The following is a 16266-nucleotide window of genomic DNA, read 5'->3' on the forward strand; positions in this document are numbered from 1 at the left end:
AAGGGAGAAGGTACAGGGCAGACAATATCCTTTCTGAATAAGTGGGATATATTTCAATGACAGCAGGTAGGAACACAGAAGATCTGTTATGTCTATATACTGTAAGATGACATAACCTATGATGGGGAATTAATTGTTACATAAATTTAAGTGAGATATGTAATATGAATAAGATAAAATAAATCTGAGTGATGAGCATTCAAGGTGATTTCTACAGGCAGCCCATAACTTACGACCACAACTGAGCCCAAAATTTCTGTTGCTAAATTAGACAGTTGTTAAATGAGTTTTGCCCCATTTTATAACTTTCTTGCCACATTTGTTAAGTAAATCCTGCAGGTGTTAAGTGAATCTGGTTTCCTCATTTGCTTGTCAGAAGGTTGTAAAAGGTGGGTCACCTGACCATGGGACACTACAATCGTCATACATACGAGTCCATTGCCAAGCATCTGAATTTTGATCACATGACCATGGGGATGTTACAATGGTCGTAAGTGTGAAAAACGGTCATAGGTCACTTTTTTAGTGCCATTATAACTTCGAATGATCACCAAATGAAGTGTTGTAAGTTGAAGACTACCTGTATTTCTTCTTAATCCCAATATCTATAATATGCTTATAGTAATGACATACTTTTTAGGTCAATTATAAGTGTAACAGTAATTTCAACTGTCCAAGCAGCTACTGTAACATGTGGCTTCATCAACTGATATTCAGAAGTGATAGCATATTCATATTCACTCTCTAACTCCCATATATGTGGGAAATGGGCTATTGCCTACATATTGACTTCTGGTATGCTCACAAGTCTGATTCCAAGTTTTTCTATATTCAGCTAAAATGTACAGGTAGTCCTCGACTTACAACAGTTCATTTAGTGACCATTCAAAGTTACAATGGCACTGAAAAAATGACTTATGACCATTTTTTCACAGTTACAAACTTTGAAGCATCCCTATGATCATGGGATCAAAATTCAGATGCTTGGCAACTGGTTCATACTTATGACCATTACTGTGTCCCGAGGTCATGTGATCTTCTTTTGTGGCCATCTGACGAAGTCAATGGGGAAGCCAGATTCATTTAACGACCAAATTACTAACTTATCAACTGCAGTGATTCATTTAACAAATGTGGCAAGAATGGTCATAAAATGGGACAAAAGTCACTTAACAAATGTCTCATTTAACAACAGAAATGTTGGGCTCAATTGTGGTCATAAATCAAGGACTACCTGTAGTATATGTTCAAGAAGAAAGTTGTAACAAAATTGTATATATTCACTGCAGCTCTCTTTCAATTACTCAGTTGTTATAATATATTGATACATTCCAGATCACTGCCATTTGTCTTGACTCCTTTGCTTTAACTCCAGATTGATCAAGAAAAAGCAACTTCTACAGCAGTACATTCATAACATGTTGAAAAGGAATCACTGATTTGAAAACAGCATGCCGTACATAATGGACAAATCTTGGTATAAGCTTAAAGTTGCAAACATGTTAATTACTTGCTTTGCTACACAGTTATTACTATGAACCTCAAATGTCAGTGTCTTGGAATGTATCAGTTGGAAACCATGTTCAGAAACACGTCTACACGTCGAGTGTTTGGTTTTATGAACCACAGATGTGCAGGCCTCTCCACGGTGGTTCTCGGGGCTTCATGTACAGTTTATTTCCTTTTCCTTGTTCCTTCCTAATGCAGGAAATCCTGAAGGAGTACCAAGAAGGAAAGAGTGGTGAGAGAATGAAGAAGCCAACCGAGCAGGAGAAGCATGAGGTGGCAGCGTGGCTCTCGATTTAATGGTCTCCGTCTGATGGTCCCATGGTTGTCATCAGTCTTGGTCCTGATTCTGGGATTCTCGGGCCTGACTACAGCTGTTGCAACGCCACATGAACAGCATGTCTCAACTGCTTTCTCCAGCCAAGTGCCATTGGACTGGCTGCTTACTGATCGAGGACCATTCCACCGAGCCCCAGACTACGTTGACTTTATAGACCGCTATCGTCAGGGTTTCACCACTAGATACAGGATCTACCGGTAAGCTATGCAGACAAAACAAAATTTTTCACAAACTATAACACCTTCTAATATTCTTTATCTCAAGCTTTCGTAGAATAGCGATGTAAAACAGTATAGATTATAGTATAATATTCTGTATTCTGCATTGGCGTATGCCAGGCTTTTATATCTATAAGGACCTGTAATAAGAGACAGTGTGTGGTAGCTGCTAGCTCAAGTGGCATATTTGGAACATTCCTTAAAGGTGGAACAGTAGAAGGCAATCAGATAAAGCCCCTGGATACCAATTCAATAGGAAGATCTTCTGTAGAAGGTGAAAAAAAAAAAAGCCATGATCATGATATCATGCTGCCTCTCTTTTTTCACCAGCCTTTCCCAATCTGGCACTTTCCAAAAGTGTTGGAACTGAGATTCCTGGTTAGTATGACAACTTCAGTAGAGCCTGAACAGTAATTCTTCATTGACTGAGATTGTGGGAGGACAGCAACTTGTTAGTTATTCAACTAAAGATGAAAGATATCTGATGCTATCTAACGTGGAGTATAGTAGACAGACTATTAATCCTCTCCTGAATATTTCTTGCCATCATATTTGCTTTGCAAGGTTTAATCCACTTCATTCAAATTCAGCAACAATTTATGAGGAGAATGAATAGAATGATAATGCCATTGGCCAACCTTCTCCAATCTCTGCCTTGTAAATATTGTAGGTTATAGCTTTTACTGTTCCCAGCCATGCTGACTGGGGATGTTGGTTAACTGTAGTCCCCAAATCCAGGATAGAATGGAATTTCTCTTCTAGAATGTCTGACACTGTGTTTTTAACCATTCTAAGATTATCCTGGATGTATCTTAATTTGATATTGATGGATGTAAGTAACAGGATGGATCAATCTAACCCAGTGGTGGCGAACCTATGGCACGGGTGCCAGAGGCGGCACTCAGAGCCCTCTCTGTGGGCACGCGCGCCGTTGCCCCAGTCCTAGGCCTTCAGCTGGGTTTTATAAAACCTTTTCACTTTAGGCCTCCGCCGCCGTGTACAAAAAAAAAAAAGGTTCAATCAATCAGTCAATTTCAACTTCTCGCGGGGAAAAAAAAGATCTTGCAAAGTTGGAATTGATTGATTGAACTTTTTAGTCCCACCCAGTCTGCTGTTACCACCACAGCCACACCCACCCAATGGGCTACACCCACCCAATGGGCCACACCCACCCGGCACCCGACGATGCATAAATGGGTTTTGGGTTGCAGTTTGGGCACTCGGTCTCTAAAAGGTTTGCCATCACTGATCTAACCAAATTAAGTTAGGTGGCCCAACAGCCAACAAAAGATTATTCAGTCATCTGCCTGATAATTGATACCTACTGTATGTTGAAAAGAAGTAGCATTTGTTCAATAGACCTTTGTCATCTATAAATCTGATTTACATTTTTGACTGACAGTTGATTTTTTTCATGTCTGCAAAGAAGCATTTCCAAACATTTAAAACAGGGACTGCTTCCAAATCCGCTTGTGTTCTTCCCATACCACAGCAACAAAATAGGAAAAAGAAAAGATTGTTATACATATGCCACTCATATAGCACACTGTTCTGTCTAAGGATGACTGTTCTGGCTGAAAGAACAGTCTAGAAAGAGTACAGAGAAGAGCGACAAAGATGATTAGGGGACTGGAGGCTAAAACATATAAGGAACAGTTGTTGGAATTGGGTATGTCTAGTTTAATGAAGAGAAGGATGAGGGGTGACATGATAGCAGTGTTCCAATATCTTAGGGGTTCACACAAAGAAGAGGGAGTCAAGCTATTCTCCAAAGCACCTGAAGGCAGGACAAGAAGCAACGGGTGGAAACTAATCAAGGAGAGAAGCAACCTAGAACTAAGGAGAAAGTTCCTGACAGTTAGAACAATTAACCAGTGTAACAACCTGCCTCCAGAAGTGGTGAATGCTCCAACACTGGAAGTTTTTAAGAAGAAACTGGACAGCCATTTGTCTGAAATGGTATAGGGTTTTCTGCCTGAAGAGAGGGTTGGACTAGATGACCTCCAAGGTCCCTTCCAACTTTTTTTATAATAATAATAATTATTATTATTAGATAATGGGAATTTGTCTGACACTAACATAGTGTTTCTCAAACTTGGCAAGTTTAAGACATGTAGATTTCAACTCCTAGAAGTCCCTGGCCAGCATGGGGAATTTTAGGAGTTGAAGTCCACACATCTTAAACTTGCTAAGTCTTACTTCAAGGACACAAGATATTCCAATATGAGCATTCATATTCTTCTATAAGATCAGAGGCCATCTATTTCAAGGGGTTACAGTATCATGAAACTTTGCATGCACACACATTAAGCTTTCTTCATAATCCATACTTTGGGAACCACTGCTACAAAAGGCAAAAGGGGACAATATTAGAAATTTTTTTAAAAAGCAAAATGCATTTTTGCAGAACTTGTTTAACTCCTAATATCAATAGTGTCTGCCAATACTAAATTGGTGTAAGTAAGGAGCGTTTGGAATCTAGCTTGATTTTTATAAGTCAATATAAAGGGACTCCTTTGAATAGAACAATAAACTTAACAATAAATCAGTGTAGTAGATAGTTGAATAGTCTTGTGAAAGCAAATGAGCAAAGCCTATTCTATGGGGCAGGATTACTGCTTGTGTTGTACTATTTTTAATATGTCGTGGCTATTTGTATGTTTGCTCACTGGCTTTCTGACTTTGGCAAGCTGCAACAAAGCTGTCAGGCATCAAATTAGATTGGAAAAACTACCATTTAAAATTGGCAATTCCTTGGCTTCCTCAAAATCATCTCCCTCCAAGAAGAGTTCTTAAAGTTACTCATTACTTCTGTGCTACACATAGCATCATTGTGAACTGTTTAGTCCTGTGTTATGCTTTGGATTTAATCCCCAAAAGGTGTTTCAAAAGGTAGGATTGGTGTGCAACTTCTTAAAACAGCTTTGTTTTTATTCAGGGAAAAAAATAACACCTGTAACACCTTTTAGATGCACAGCTCTATTAAATGAGATGTTTTCCCCCCACTTTGTTAGCATTTCCATCCAGCCCTTAAAATGCATTGAGAGTAGAAAAAATGATTCAAATGCAAATTGATATGTGACCGTTTCTGCTTGCCAAACCTTCCTGGGAAGAGAGAAACTGCTTAAGTTAATTACAATATTATATACAGTTTAGAAACAAATGGCTTAACTAAAGCTGCATGTGACATCTGTCCTGAAAAGTGCTTCCAGGGACAAGCAGAGCAACTAGAAAGGTTTGCAGGCAAGGCAAGCTGGAGCCAATTACCTTTTCTGCTCTCCCTAGCAGTCTGTCTCCCCTTAAACAACTAATTGTCCTTGCTTCCCATTCCTAGTCTGGGGATACTTAGCTAAATAATTAGATATTTCTAAGCCATGTTGGTAACCTCTGGCCTAGGCTTCATATGGCACCTGATGCCTGTTTTTGTGGCCTCTGAGCCCACTCAGACTGCAGTAATACATTATGATAGTCCAGTTCTGCATAATCTCTTGCTATTTTGAGATACAGGGTAAGTGTAATATAAATACAAGTAAGACATAAGAGAATTAAAAAAGAAAAGGACAAACAAAAACAATATAACACTCATATTCCTTCTCTCTCTAATCTGGGGAAAATAGCTTCCAAATTTTTGTCTTGCCATGTGTTTTTGACAAGGCCTAGTGCAATCTCATTGCTCCTTTCACTTTGGCTCTCCTCACTTGATACCCCCATCCCCTTATGTGCTGCCTTGGGCTACCAAATGTTTGCTCCACTCTGTGATAAATTGATATGTACCGTAAGTGGAGCTAAACTACAGATAGAGGAAATTGGCTGGCAGTTCTCTTTTCCTTTATGTTTTTCTAAAAGTCCTCCCTTTTTCTCTTGAAGTTTTGCTTACAAAAGCTGAGAATGCAGATTACTAATAATGAATAGAGCATTTTGTTTTGCTCTGATAATTTATTTAAGGGGAGGCAATATGAACTACTCTGAATGTTTTTGAGAGGGAGAGAGAGTCATATCGTTCAGCTTGAAAACATAATACACACTATGGATAAAGTTTATAGTTGTGATATACATAATGTTTATGGACAGAAAGGTCAACTACTTGCATTTAAATCCAGTGTTAGAGAATTAAAAATACAATTAATTTTCCTTATGTATAAAACAGTTAACTACAGGAGAACAGAATGGGTCTGGTAAATGTTATCTCCCAGTGGCCCTTGTGTAGCAGCTGATGAAGAACTCTAGGTCAGCTATAGAGCATGAGAGATATGATTCAGTTCATGTTATTACCAATTAGGAAGCAAGATGAAGAAAATCTATAATGCATGATAGCCCTGGAGGATTACTAGGATTGCTTTATAGCAGGTCAGACAAATAAAAGGAGATAATCCATATCTATAAACCATGAGAGCTGTTTACGAGAACTACCACATTCGAAACAAAATACTGTTGCACATCAATTGTTTTCATTGTCCTCATGATCTGGTTCTCTGTGAGCATTTGATTGGCTGTTTTGGGAACATAATCTTAATCAGATGAAACTTTTGGTTTTCCAAGTAGATAGTTTAATATTTTTATGAGAGCAACTGCCTATCAGAGTAAACAACAGATGGAACAGTGTCCTGACTTGTTTTAAGGCAGTTCCATGTGTTCCATATATATATTCAACACAGTAATAAAATCAGTATTCTAAATTAGACACAATCAAAACATTAGCAAAGTTAGAATAAAGCTGTAAGCAGAACCAGTGTCAGTTTTGCCATAATCCTATATCATGCCTTCAGAATGTGGATTAGCTATATAGGAAACTTTCCAGTTTATTTTGTTTATAGCTGCATGTCTTGTAAATATAGAGACAAAATTCCGATCTGAAAGATACAACATGGCTATAATTGGCTACTTGAGATTGGAGAGAAAGAGAGAAACTGGAGCAAAAAACTCTGTTTTACTTGCGATAATTGTATGCCACTCATTTCTAAAGGCTCTGAGCAACTAACAATCTGAAACATCATTGAAAAAGTTTTTAAAACTTCAAGTTTTATAGGCACTCATAAAAAATTGTTTTTGGATTAGTGCCACTTTCTTTTTCAATACCTATGACTTTGGAGAGTTACCAAGAGTTTCTGTGACTATAGAGATCTTGCTATTTTGTTTGCAATGAGAGAAGAATTAGTAATAGGCTTTTCTAGTACTGAGCTATGTCATTTCAAAGATCAATTACATGGTTTATTCCAATGTTTGTCTAGAGGGGAAAGCTCTGTTCAGAAACTGAGATTTCTGCATTTACTTGGACACACATTTTGGTTCCCTATACAATACCACTCTCTCTATTGTGCACTCCCTATTGGTTAATTACCACACTATTCCCCTGGACTCTATTTGGAAATTATTAAATTAATTAACTAATTAAATATGGGAACGTTCAGATAGTGACTTGGTTTCATTTGAGTTAGAGAAGGCAAATGCTTATGGTGGGCCCCTAGCTTAGCCTCCCTTTCACCAGACTCTGCTGGAAGCTACCTGTAAAGAACTGTGGCTTCTTTGTTTAATCACACGAAAACACCATTGCCCAAATTAGACGTGAGAATGCCAGGCAGTTTAGTGTGAGTACCCCAATAAGCAGCAAGTTGAAACAGGGCTGTATTTTGTCCCCCCATCATCTTTGTTTAATATCTATTTGAAATTGTAGCAGTCAAATTAAAAGGGAATTTTAACACACATACACACCCAAACTCAAGGATACATTTTACACCATTCCTTTATGCAGATAATGAAGCAATCTTTTTACTTTCTCTGATCAGTCTAAGGAGGAGTCTCTGGGATCTGGTGGCCCCTCATAGGGAGGAAAGCCTACAATGATTTATTCCAAAATTAAAATTATGGTATTTTCAAGGGGACTATAGTGCCACAAATTCCACTGACAGAATGATAACAAAAGGCACACTTCTGCCTTTAAATAGTGGTGTGTTGTATTCCAGGGCTCTATATTAAAGCTATCTCTGACAAAGGGAATAGTGCTGCCAAAACAATATTGGGCCTTTGGTAGATGCCGTCTGGTTCCCTTGTATCTGTTTAAAGCTAAAGTTGTGTTACAGATGCTTTACCACTCACAGTTTGTAAATATAACATCCTTGAACTCCTAGAGACTGTTTGCTGCTGGGTTTTGCATGTTCTCTTTCAGCAACTCTATGTTGTGCCTCAAGTGATCTGATCCATGCTGAATCAGAAATGGTCCCCCCAAAAGTGGGACTCGCCTCTCCTCGGTGTGGGGGAAATGTTTCAAAGGGTGGGGGCAATGGTAGAAAAGGCTCCCATCCTGGATCCTGCCAGGCAAAATTCTTTAGTGGACAGGATCCACAACATGCCGTCCAGGTACTGACTGGGTAAGACAGGATGAAAAATCCCTTTTGAAGGATCAGAACTCAACTGTTATGAATAGAGTGGCTAAATTTGTGTTGGTTACTGTCTCAGTAAGAAGGAAAATACTATTTTGATTCTGACGTTGCTGATATTTTATTACCAATTCTCTTTTACTCTCTTAGCTTTATCTACTTTTTTTGTTTTTAGGCTTTCAAACTTATTTTTATCTTTCTTTCTATCTGTCTATCCATCTTATTTTATTTTATGGCTTTTAATTTATTTTTCTGTTTGTTGGTCACAGAGCATATTTGTTACTAAACAGAAAACCTTTTGTTTTTTCTTTTTCATCACAGCCACGATTATTACATCTATTTGGGGGACACATCCCCAAATTAAAAAACAACAACATGCATAATAGTCTCCTGGCACTGTACATATATGAATGAGAAGAAGAATTTGGCAACAGTGTTATGAATGCTGATCTGTGAGCATAATAAAAATTGATTGATTGATTGATTGATTGATTGATTAAACAGTGTTATGAGGTTGTAATATGAAGCAATGTGAAAGCAGTCTTGCTGGATCAAACTAAAAATTTATCTAATCTGCAAAACTAACAAATGTGATACAAAAGAATATGGTTGGGGTTTATGTACAGATGCTTCATGTACAGTTTTATTATTTCATGGCAATGCATATTCAAGGTTTATTGGTGCTATACATATGTTGCAAACCTCTACATTTCATATGTCTATAAAGCATAAAGATGGGTTGAAGGTATTTGCTCCTGTGCAATGCAGCCCATTCAGAAACAACTTTCCAGAGACTGACCTACAAACTAAGATTATAAAATATAAATAAGCTCAATTTTTATAGAATCTTCTCAGAAGTAAAAATCTATTCACAGAGATTAGATATATTATTCAGCAATATCTATGGATAAAGCATGGATCATCCCTTGGGGCAGGTGGGATTGGAGTTAATATGTTTGAAAAATTTCGTAGGCTTTTAAATATGCAGGCAGGAAGGATAACAGCTTTAACAAGAATTTTAAAAGTAGCAGCTAAGAAGTTGGGATATACAGAATTTTGTATCACTCACTCAAGATATAGAAAGTTGGCCCCAAAGCAAAGACTTATTGGGAGCAGATAAGGAGATGGATACAGGAAATAACAAAAGAACAAATTGAACTTAAACCCGAAATATTCCTATTAGGCATAATCAATCCAAAGATGGAAAAACAACTTCAATACATCATTATACACATAATAACTGCTGCACGCATTGCATATGCGCAATGCTTGAAAAGGGAAAATATACCAACAAATGTAATGATTATTTACAAGATATTAGAATGTGCTGAGATGGGGAGAAGAGAGAACCACCTTGCAACCAGTTTGGACTGGGAATTGTTCCAGGTTGGACCTCTCAGCAATGGAGAAGAGTTAGTGATATGCTTACTTCCTCAGCTAGTGTACCCTGCACACCTGAGGTGGAGAAATGCTGTTGTCTGGTACAAGCCAGGATTCCCGGTTCAGATGTCATGAGGAGCACTTCTTTTCTTAGTTCAATATGAAATGAATGTAAGTGGGGTATGTTCACTATCACCTTGCTTGTTCTTTTTAGTAAAATATTGCCATCCTGTTCTCCTGTGCTGGGCTTTGCTTTTTTCCTGTGAAGTAAGACTTATTACAGTACACTGAAGGTGTCTGAATGGGATTGTAGTGTGAATACAGTTCCATGCAGTGGTTAGAAAAGAGGACAAGCATGTCCTGATACTTGATACTCTCTTGCTGCAGCTTCCCAATGCACATTTATTTATTTATTGTCAAACCAACCTGCTTCTCCGCTCTTTTTTTTGTGTGTGTGGATTGGTGTTATTTGGCAACATTTACTGATTTTTAGCTAGTGGGAACAATGAACAAACTTAAGCCAGGAAGTTTTTACAGTACAGGTAGTCCTTGACCTACGACCACAACTGAGTCCAAAATGTCTTGTCAGTTTTGCCACATTTTACAACCTTTCTTGCCACAGTTGTTAAAAGAATCACTGCAGTGGTTAAGTTAGTAACATGATTGTTAAGTGAATCTGGCTTCCCCATTGACTTTGCTTGTCAGAAGGTCACAAACTGGTGATCACATGACCCCAGGACTCTGCAACTGTCATAAATATGAACCAGTTGCCAAGTGTCCAAATTTTGATCATATGACCTTGAGGATGCCGCAGTGATTGTAAGTGTGAAAAATGATCATAAATCACTTTTTCCAGTGCTGTTGTAACTTTGAACTTACAAATGGTTGTAAGTCAAGGGCTACCTGTACTTGCTTATAAGCTGCATAGTTCTAATCAGTGCTGTCTGTGTAATAGTTGATTTGGTCAATGAGCCATGGTGGCGCAATGGTTAGAATGCAGTACTGCAGGCTACTTCTGCTGCCTGCCGGCTGCCAGCACTTCGAGTCTCACCGGCTCAAGGTTGACTCAGCCTTCCATCCTTCCAAAGTTGGTATAATGAGGACCCAGATTGTTGGGAGCAATATGCTAACTCTGTAAACCGGTTAGAGAGTGCTGTAAAGCACTATGAAGCAATAGATAAGTCTAAGTGCTATTGTTATTAGCAAAAATTAAAAACAACAATAGCAAAACAAAATCAAATAGATAAGATAAAATATCAGGCTAACAAAGATAAACTAACACACAAAAATGTGTTGTATACGACTAAAATGGTGCATTAATTACCTGTGCAAGTGTAAATCTAAACTATTACAAACTATGAAGTAAAATATATATCATCTAAAAAAGATAATTAATATGTGTTAACCCTAAAGTAATAAGTAAAACAAAAGTGATTATTCTTGAAACCCATTATGTTTTATTTTTATTGCGGCAACATAGCATTTGGCAACTGCATAGGTGATAAATGGTTTCAAATCTTCTAGAAGGTGTTTCACATAGAAATTGTCTAGTCTTGTGGAAATTACATATTAGGGACAGAAGATAAGCAGGCTTGATATCCCAAAAGAGTTTACAATGTAGTAATACATGTGAAATGGTTTTAATCTCCTTGTCGCCACATTGGCAGGTACGCTCAGTTAATGGGGTTTTGGAGTATCTGCCTTGTAGCAGTGCAGATGGTAAGATGTTATGACTGACGTTGAAAAATGTTTTTCTCAGAGTCAAAATCTAACTTCTCTCAGAGTTAGATTTTGAAGATACCTTGTTGCTTCCCAAGTGCCCTTATTCATCCAATTTGTGCTATGTTGGGGCAGCAATTAACTTTAGTCTTAAATTCTGTTTCCCTTATTTTTTTGACTGAATAGTTGTTTGACCTGGTCATATCTTAAAGAAATTAGGAATGGCACAGAAAGTCCATATAATACCTATTCTGCTCGATGGCCTGTTTCCAGGGAAAAGAAAAATTGTCTATTAAAACTAAGGGGGTGAGTCTGAATTGGATTTTCAGCCAGTAGTTTATCATCCTCCTCCAAGGCCTTACCTGAATTGCAGGCTTTCCTGCCTCAAGCCTTAACTAGGTGTTTGCTGATCCTTTGGGTGCAGCAAGGACTGATCTCAAAAATTTTTTTTGCGCTGTTTCCAGTGCATCCTTCTATGCATGAATTCTTACTTGTGCCCCCTCTAGGATCGAGGCCAGTCGTTTAGCTTGAAAAAAATTAATGCTACAGGAATTAATTGTTTTAAGTGCTTAATAGCACTTGTACATATAAGAGCTAGCTGCACTATGTGATACTGGTGCACATTCCAGGTCCCTTTAGAGTGGAAAACTACCCCAAGGTATTTAAATGCAGTAGCTTCCTCTAATTTGTGCTCCTCTCTCTCCAGGATGGTTAGGTGGCCTTCTTACCAAAATTTAGATTCATCAGAATTAAGAAACAGGGGATTTGGGCTGTAGTACCAAAATATTGCTGCTATTCGTCTTTTTAGCCATATAGCAGTGATGGCAAACCTTTTAGAGACCGAGTGTCCAAACTACAACCAAAACCCACTTATGTATCATCAGGTGCTGGGTGGGCGTGGCCCATTGTGTGGGTGTGGCCCATTGTGTGGGCATGGCTCATTGAGTGGGCATGGCTTCAGTGGTAATGGCAGATTGGGTGGGACTAAAAAGTTCAATCAATCAATTCCAACTTTGCAAAATCTTTTTTTTCCCCGCAAGAAGTAGAAGTTGATTGATTGATTGATTGAACCTTTTCTTTTTTGCACACAGCAGTGGAGGCCTAAAGTGAAAAGGTTTTATAAAACCCAGCTGAAGACCTAGGACTGGGGCGATGGTGCGTGTGCCCACAGAGAGGGCTCTGAGTGCCACCTGTGGCACACGTGCCATAGGTTTGCCACCACAGCCCTATAGGATTTAATTGTGAAATTATGGTACCATTATCAGCATAGAGGGGTATGTGGATTCTGTGCTCTGCTAGTTTAGATGCATGGAAATGTGGATTATGATGAAGGTCCATGAATGAATTGATGTATAAGTTGAAAAAAGAGGGGGCAAGAATACATTCCTTTCCCACTCCTTTTTGAACACTTATTGTGCCAGAGAGAAATGCTTGGAAATTGTATCTCTCTCTTAAGGTAGCATTAGAATACAATTTCTGTATCAGAAAGAGGAGGCACCTATTAGTGCCTCCAAAAGAGCATTCCTGGAAATTAATTCAAAGGCATGTTTAAAATCTAGAAAGGGAGGGAGGATTTCTTTGTGCAAGACAGTGGAACTCCAGAAAGTGGCCTTCTGATGGCCTCCCTTCTCTGAATCCTGCCTGGTCATCTTGGAATGACCAGGCCCTCTGTCTCTATCCAGTCTTGGAGCTTGTGATTTATAATGTTAACAATACTCAAAAGGATGACAGGCCTATAATTGTATGGATTGTTCTTATTGCCCTTTTTTAATAAATTGGGATTATTATTGCCAGCCCCCTATTTTTTGGAACATAACCAGTCTGATCTATGAATGTAAATAGGGATGCTAACAGAGGTGCCCACCAGCTGCGATTCTTTTTTTAATTATTTCAAGCAAAACACAGCCGACACCTGGAGCCTTGTTCACCTTAGGATTCAGTCAGTTAGGTTATCTCTTGCATGGAGACAGGAGGCCAATTCTGAACCTGATCCAGATCAATCTCATTCTCATTTAGGTTACTAGCAGGATCCATGTATAACCCTCTGAAATACTCCTCCCAGGGTTGAATTGGTACTTGATTGAGGGGGTGTAGGCTAAGAGTTTTCCTAATCCTCTAGTAGTTTGTCAGAAGGGGGAAGAATCCTTCTTCTTGATTGATTGATTGCTTGTTTCTTTCAGGTAACTTTCATTGCCCATCTTTTCTTTTGCTTTAGGAGGGCCTTGCATTGTGCCTTTAAATTTCAAAGGAAAAGTAGTTAGTCTTCAGAAGAAAAATGTTTCTTCTTTCTATACATTTAATGATATGACTTTTTCAGTTGCTCACAGTCCTGATCAAAACATTTTTTTAAGTTTTAAACCCCAGTTAATGGAGTGTTGCTTTGTTTCTTTGATAAAAGTAGATTTCAGGTTAAAAATTAACATATCATATAAATCGGTATGGTTTTTGAGACTTGATGTCTAACAGGCATGCACACATTTCTAAAGTTTCTGGGGCTGCCAAGCCATCTAGCAGATGCTTTTGCATTACTTTCATTCCATTTAATTTGTACCACTTTGTGTTGTTGATTTCCAGAATTGGGGTGTAGACTGCTTCTGTTTTTACTGATTCCCAGAGGGGCATCATAATTAGTAGTAGGGGATGGTGATCACTCTCTAATCATGAATTTACCTCCATTCACCATAGGACATTTAGGAGAGCATGCATTAAGATTCAGCAGTCAATGATTTTCTTCCTGTTCCCCCCCCCCATCTCCCCACTTCTGGAGCCATCATCTCTGGAGCCATCAAATATGTCCAGCTCCAACATTTGGTCATTTGCCTAACACATAATCCTGCCCAATTAGATTTTAAATTTTTAAATTCTCTAGTCTATAGGGGTCTCTCTAGTGTGTCCTCCTCATGAAAGTTCATAAATTGATGGAGTAGTCAATTTCTCACTTTAATGAACATTATCAAAGTCCATCTAATTATTCCTGGAAGAATTGTATATGTATTCCCCATTTCTACTATTATAAGTTCTCTAACAAGATTTAGGTTGGGAAAAGACAGACAGAAAAGAAGCAGCTTCTGCAAGACAATGCCTAACAAGTGCAGCATCCCTGGCACCAGAACCAGAGCTTTACTCTTATTATTATTATTATTCTCTGAGGCTCTTAGGAGAGATGATTTCCTGATTGACAAGGGGAGGACAGGAAGGGTAGTGATTCCCTCTCCACCTGCCTACTCATTCTCCCTTTCCTCTGGGGGCCACAACTTCTCCTGAGGCAGCACTATGATGGAGATGGGGAAAGGGGAGAGAGAACCCCTTGGCACTATGCTTGCCTCAGTCTTTCTAGTCTAATCCTTTGTGGATTCTCTGAGAGCTGAACAGGTAAGAGTAGGCAACCAATCCCAATTCATGCTAATTTAAAAGCTGGAAAAACTTTGGATAGGACAAGATGCTTTGTGAGCTTTATAACAGAGCAATATTTGTTATATTTACAGAATATACCTCTCTTTCTTTTATCCGGTGAGATTTTCACCGTGGTAGGTCAAAGACTCAACACGGCAGAGATCAACTTTGGCATGCATTTTCTTTTGATGCCAGCATTTCTATGTTTGAACCTAAGAACTGATGTATGAAGGAAGCCCACATGCAGGGCATGAAGGCAGCTGCTGGTGCTCAGAATTATGCTGAGATTTCCACCACATACTCTAGATATTTAGGTCTGCATTTTAAATTGTATGTACTATCCTAAAGGGTTTTTAAAAGTAAGTTGTGAATTAACATTGTAGTAAATAAAAAGATAAGTAGGTGAATTGGCTTAGATTCAAAATTCAGGAACTTTTTAAAGGCAGGTTAAGGTGGGGAAAATTGTCTGCAGACTTTGATATGGAATTCTATAGGAGGAAGGAGAATTGGGTCATGTCTGAAAAATCCTGGAAAAGTGGTGAGGTCAGCTTTAGGGATTCTAGTGTTGCCAGGGAAACATTAGTAGATTCAGCCTGCAACCTTAATTCATTTAAGAACTGTGGGCTGGGGTCTGGTGGGCATAGACTCATGCAGGCATCTGTTGGGGTGGTCTATCTGATAGATCTTAGGTGAAAGTGCATGTGGACATGCAAAGGCATTTGTTGTAGATGTTTCAAGCTGTTTCAAAATTCAGGACAACTGCAGCCAGAGTGAAATAATCATATCCTATATCCCCTTTATTCTATTTCTGTATTCTGCTATTAAAATATAAATATCAAAAGTTGTATTTTGAATACATTTTACTTTCATATCAAATATTAATTTTTCCCTCAAGGTACACATTTCTAAACATATGCTATTCTAAAAACATACAGTTTGTCTGCATTTTAATTTTTAATGGGCAGCCTTGCAAATGCCAGAAAGTGTAATACAGTGAGATGGGCAGCAAAAAAAAATCTAATAAATAAAAATCTGATAAGTCCTGAAAATGTGATCAAATGAAATGCTCAAGCACGGCTAGGGAATAAATGTAGGACCCAAAGGACTATCCTGATATGGAAAGAAAAAAAATGCTAATTCATTGCCCTCTAAACCATAACATAATTTGTTTGCATATAGCATATTGGGTAAATATGGCCAATGGTAATTTATTCAACAAACATGGTTAAACAAACTATAATAATAATAATAATAATAATAATAATAATAATAATAATAATAATAATAATAATAATAATAATAATAATAATAATAATAATAATAATAATAATAATAA

General features: G+C 38.1%; 1 protein-coding gene across 1 annotated transcript in view; it reads left to right on the forward strand.

The window, feature by feature from the left end:
* Nucleotides 1-1777: 1777 nt before the first annotated feature.
* BRINP2 (BMP/retinoic acid inducible neural specific 2) overlaps nucleotides 1778-16266 on the forward strand; it is a 59055-nt gene continuing 44566 nt past the window's right edge. The window contains exon 1 of the mRNA XM_015818521.1: nucleotides 1778-2043. Within this exon, the coding sequence (XP_015674007.1) occupies nucleotides 1778-2043 (266 nt within the window). The remainder of the gene's footprint in view (nucleotides 2044-16266) is intronic.

Source organism: Protobothrops mucrosquamatus, unplaced genomic scaffold (genome assembly GCF_001527695.2).
Source record: "Protobothrops mucrosquamatus isolate PMUCROS unplaced genomic scaffold, P.Mucros_1.0 scaffold757, whole genome shotgun sequence".
In the NCBI taxonomy this organism is placed as follows: domain Eukaryota; kingdom Metazoa; phylum Chordata; class Lepidosauria; order Squamata; family Viperidae; genus Protobothrops; species Protobothrops mucrosquamatus.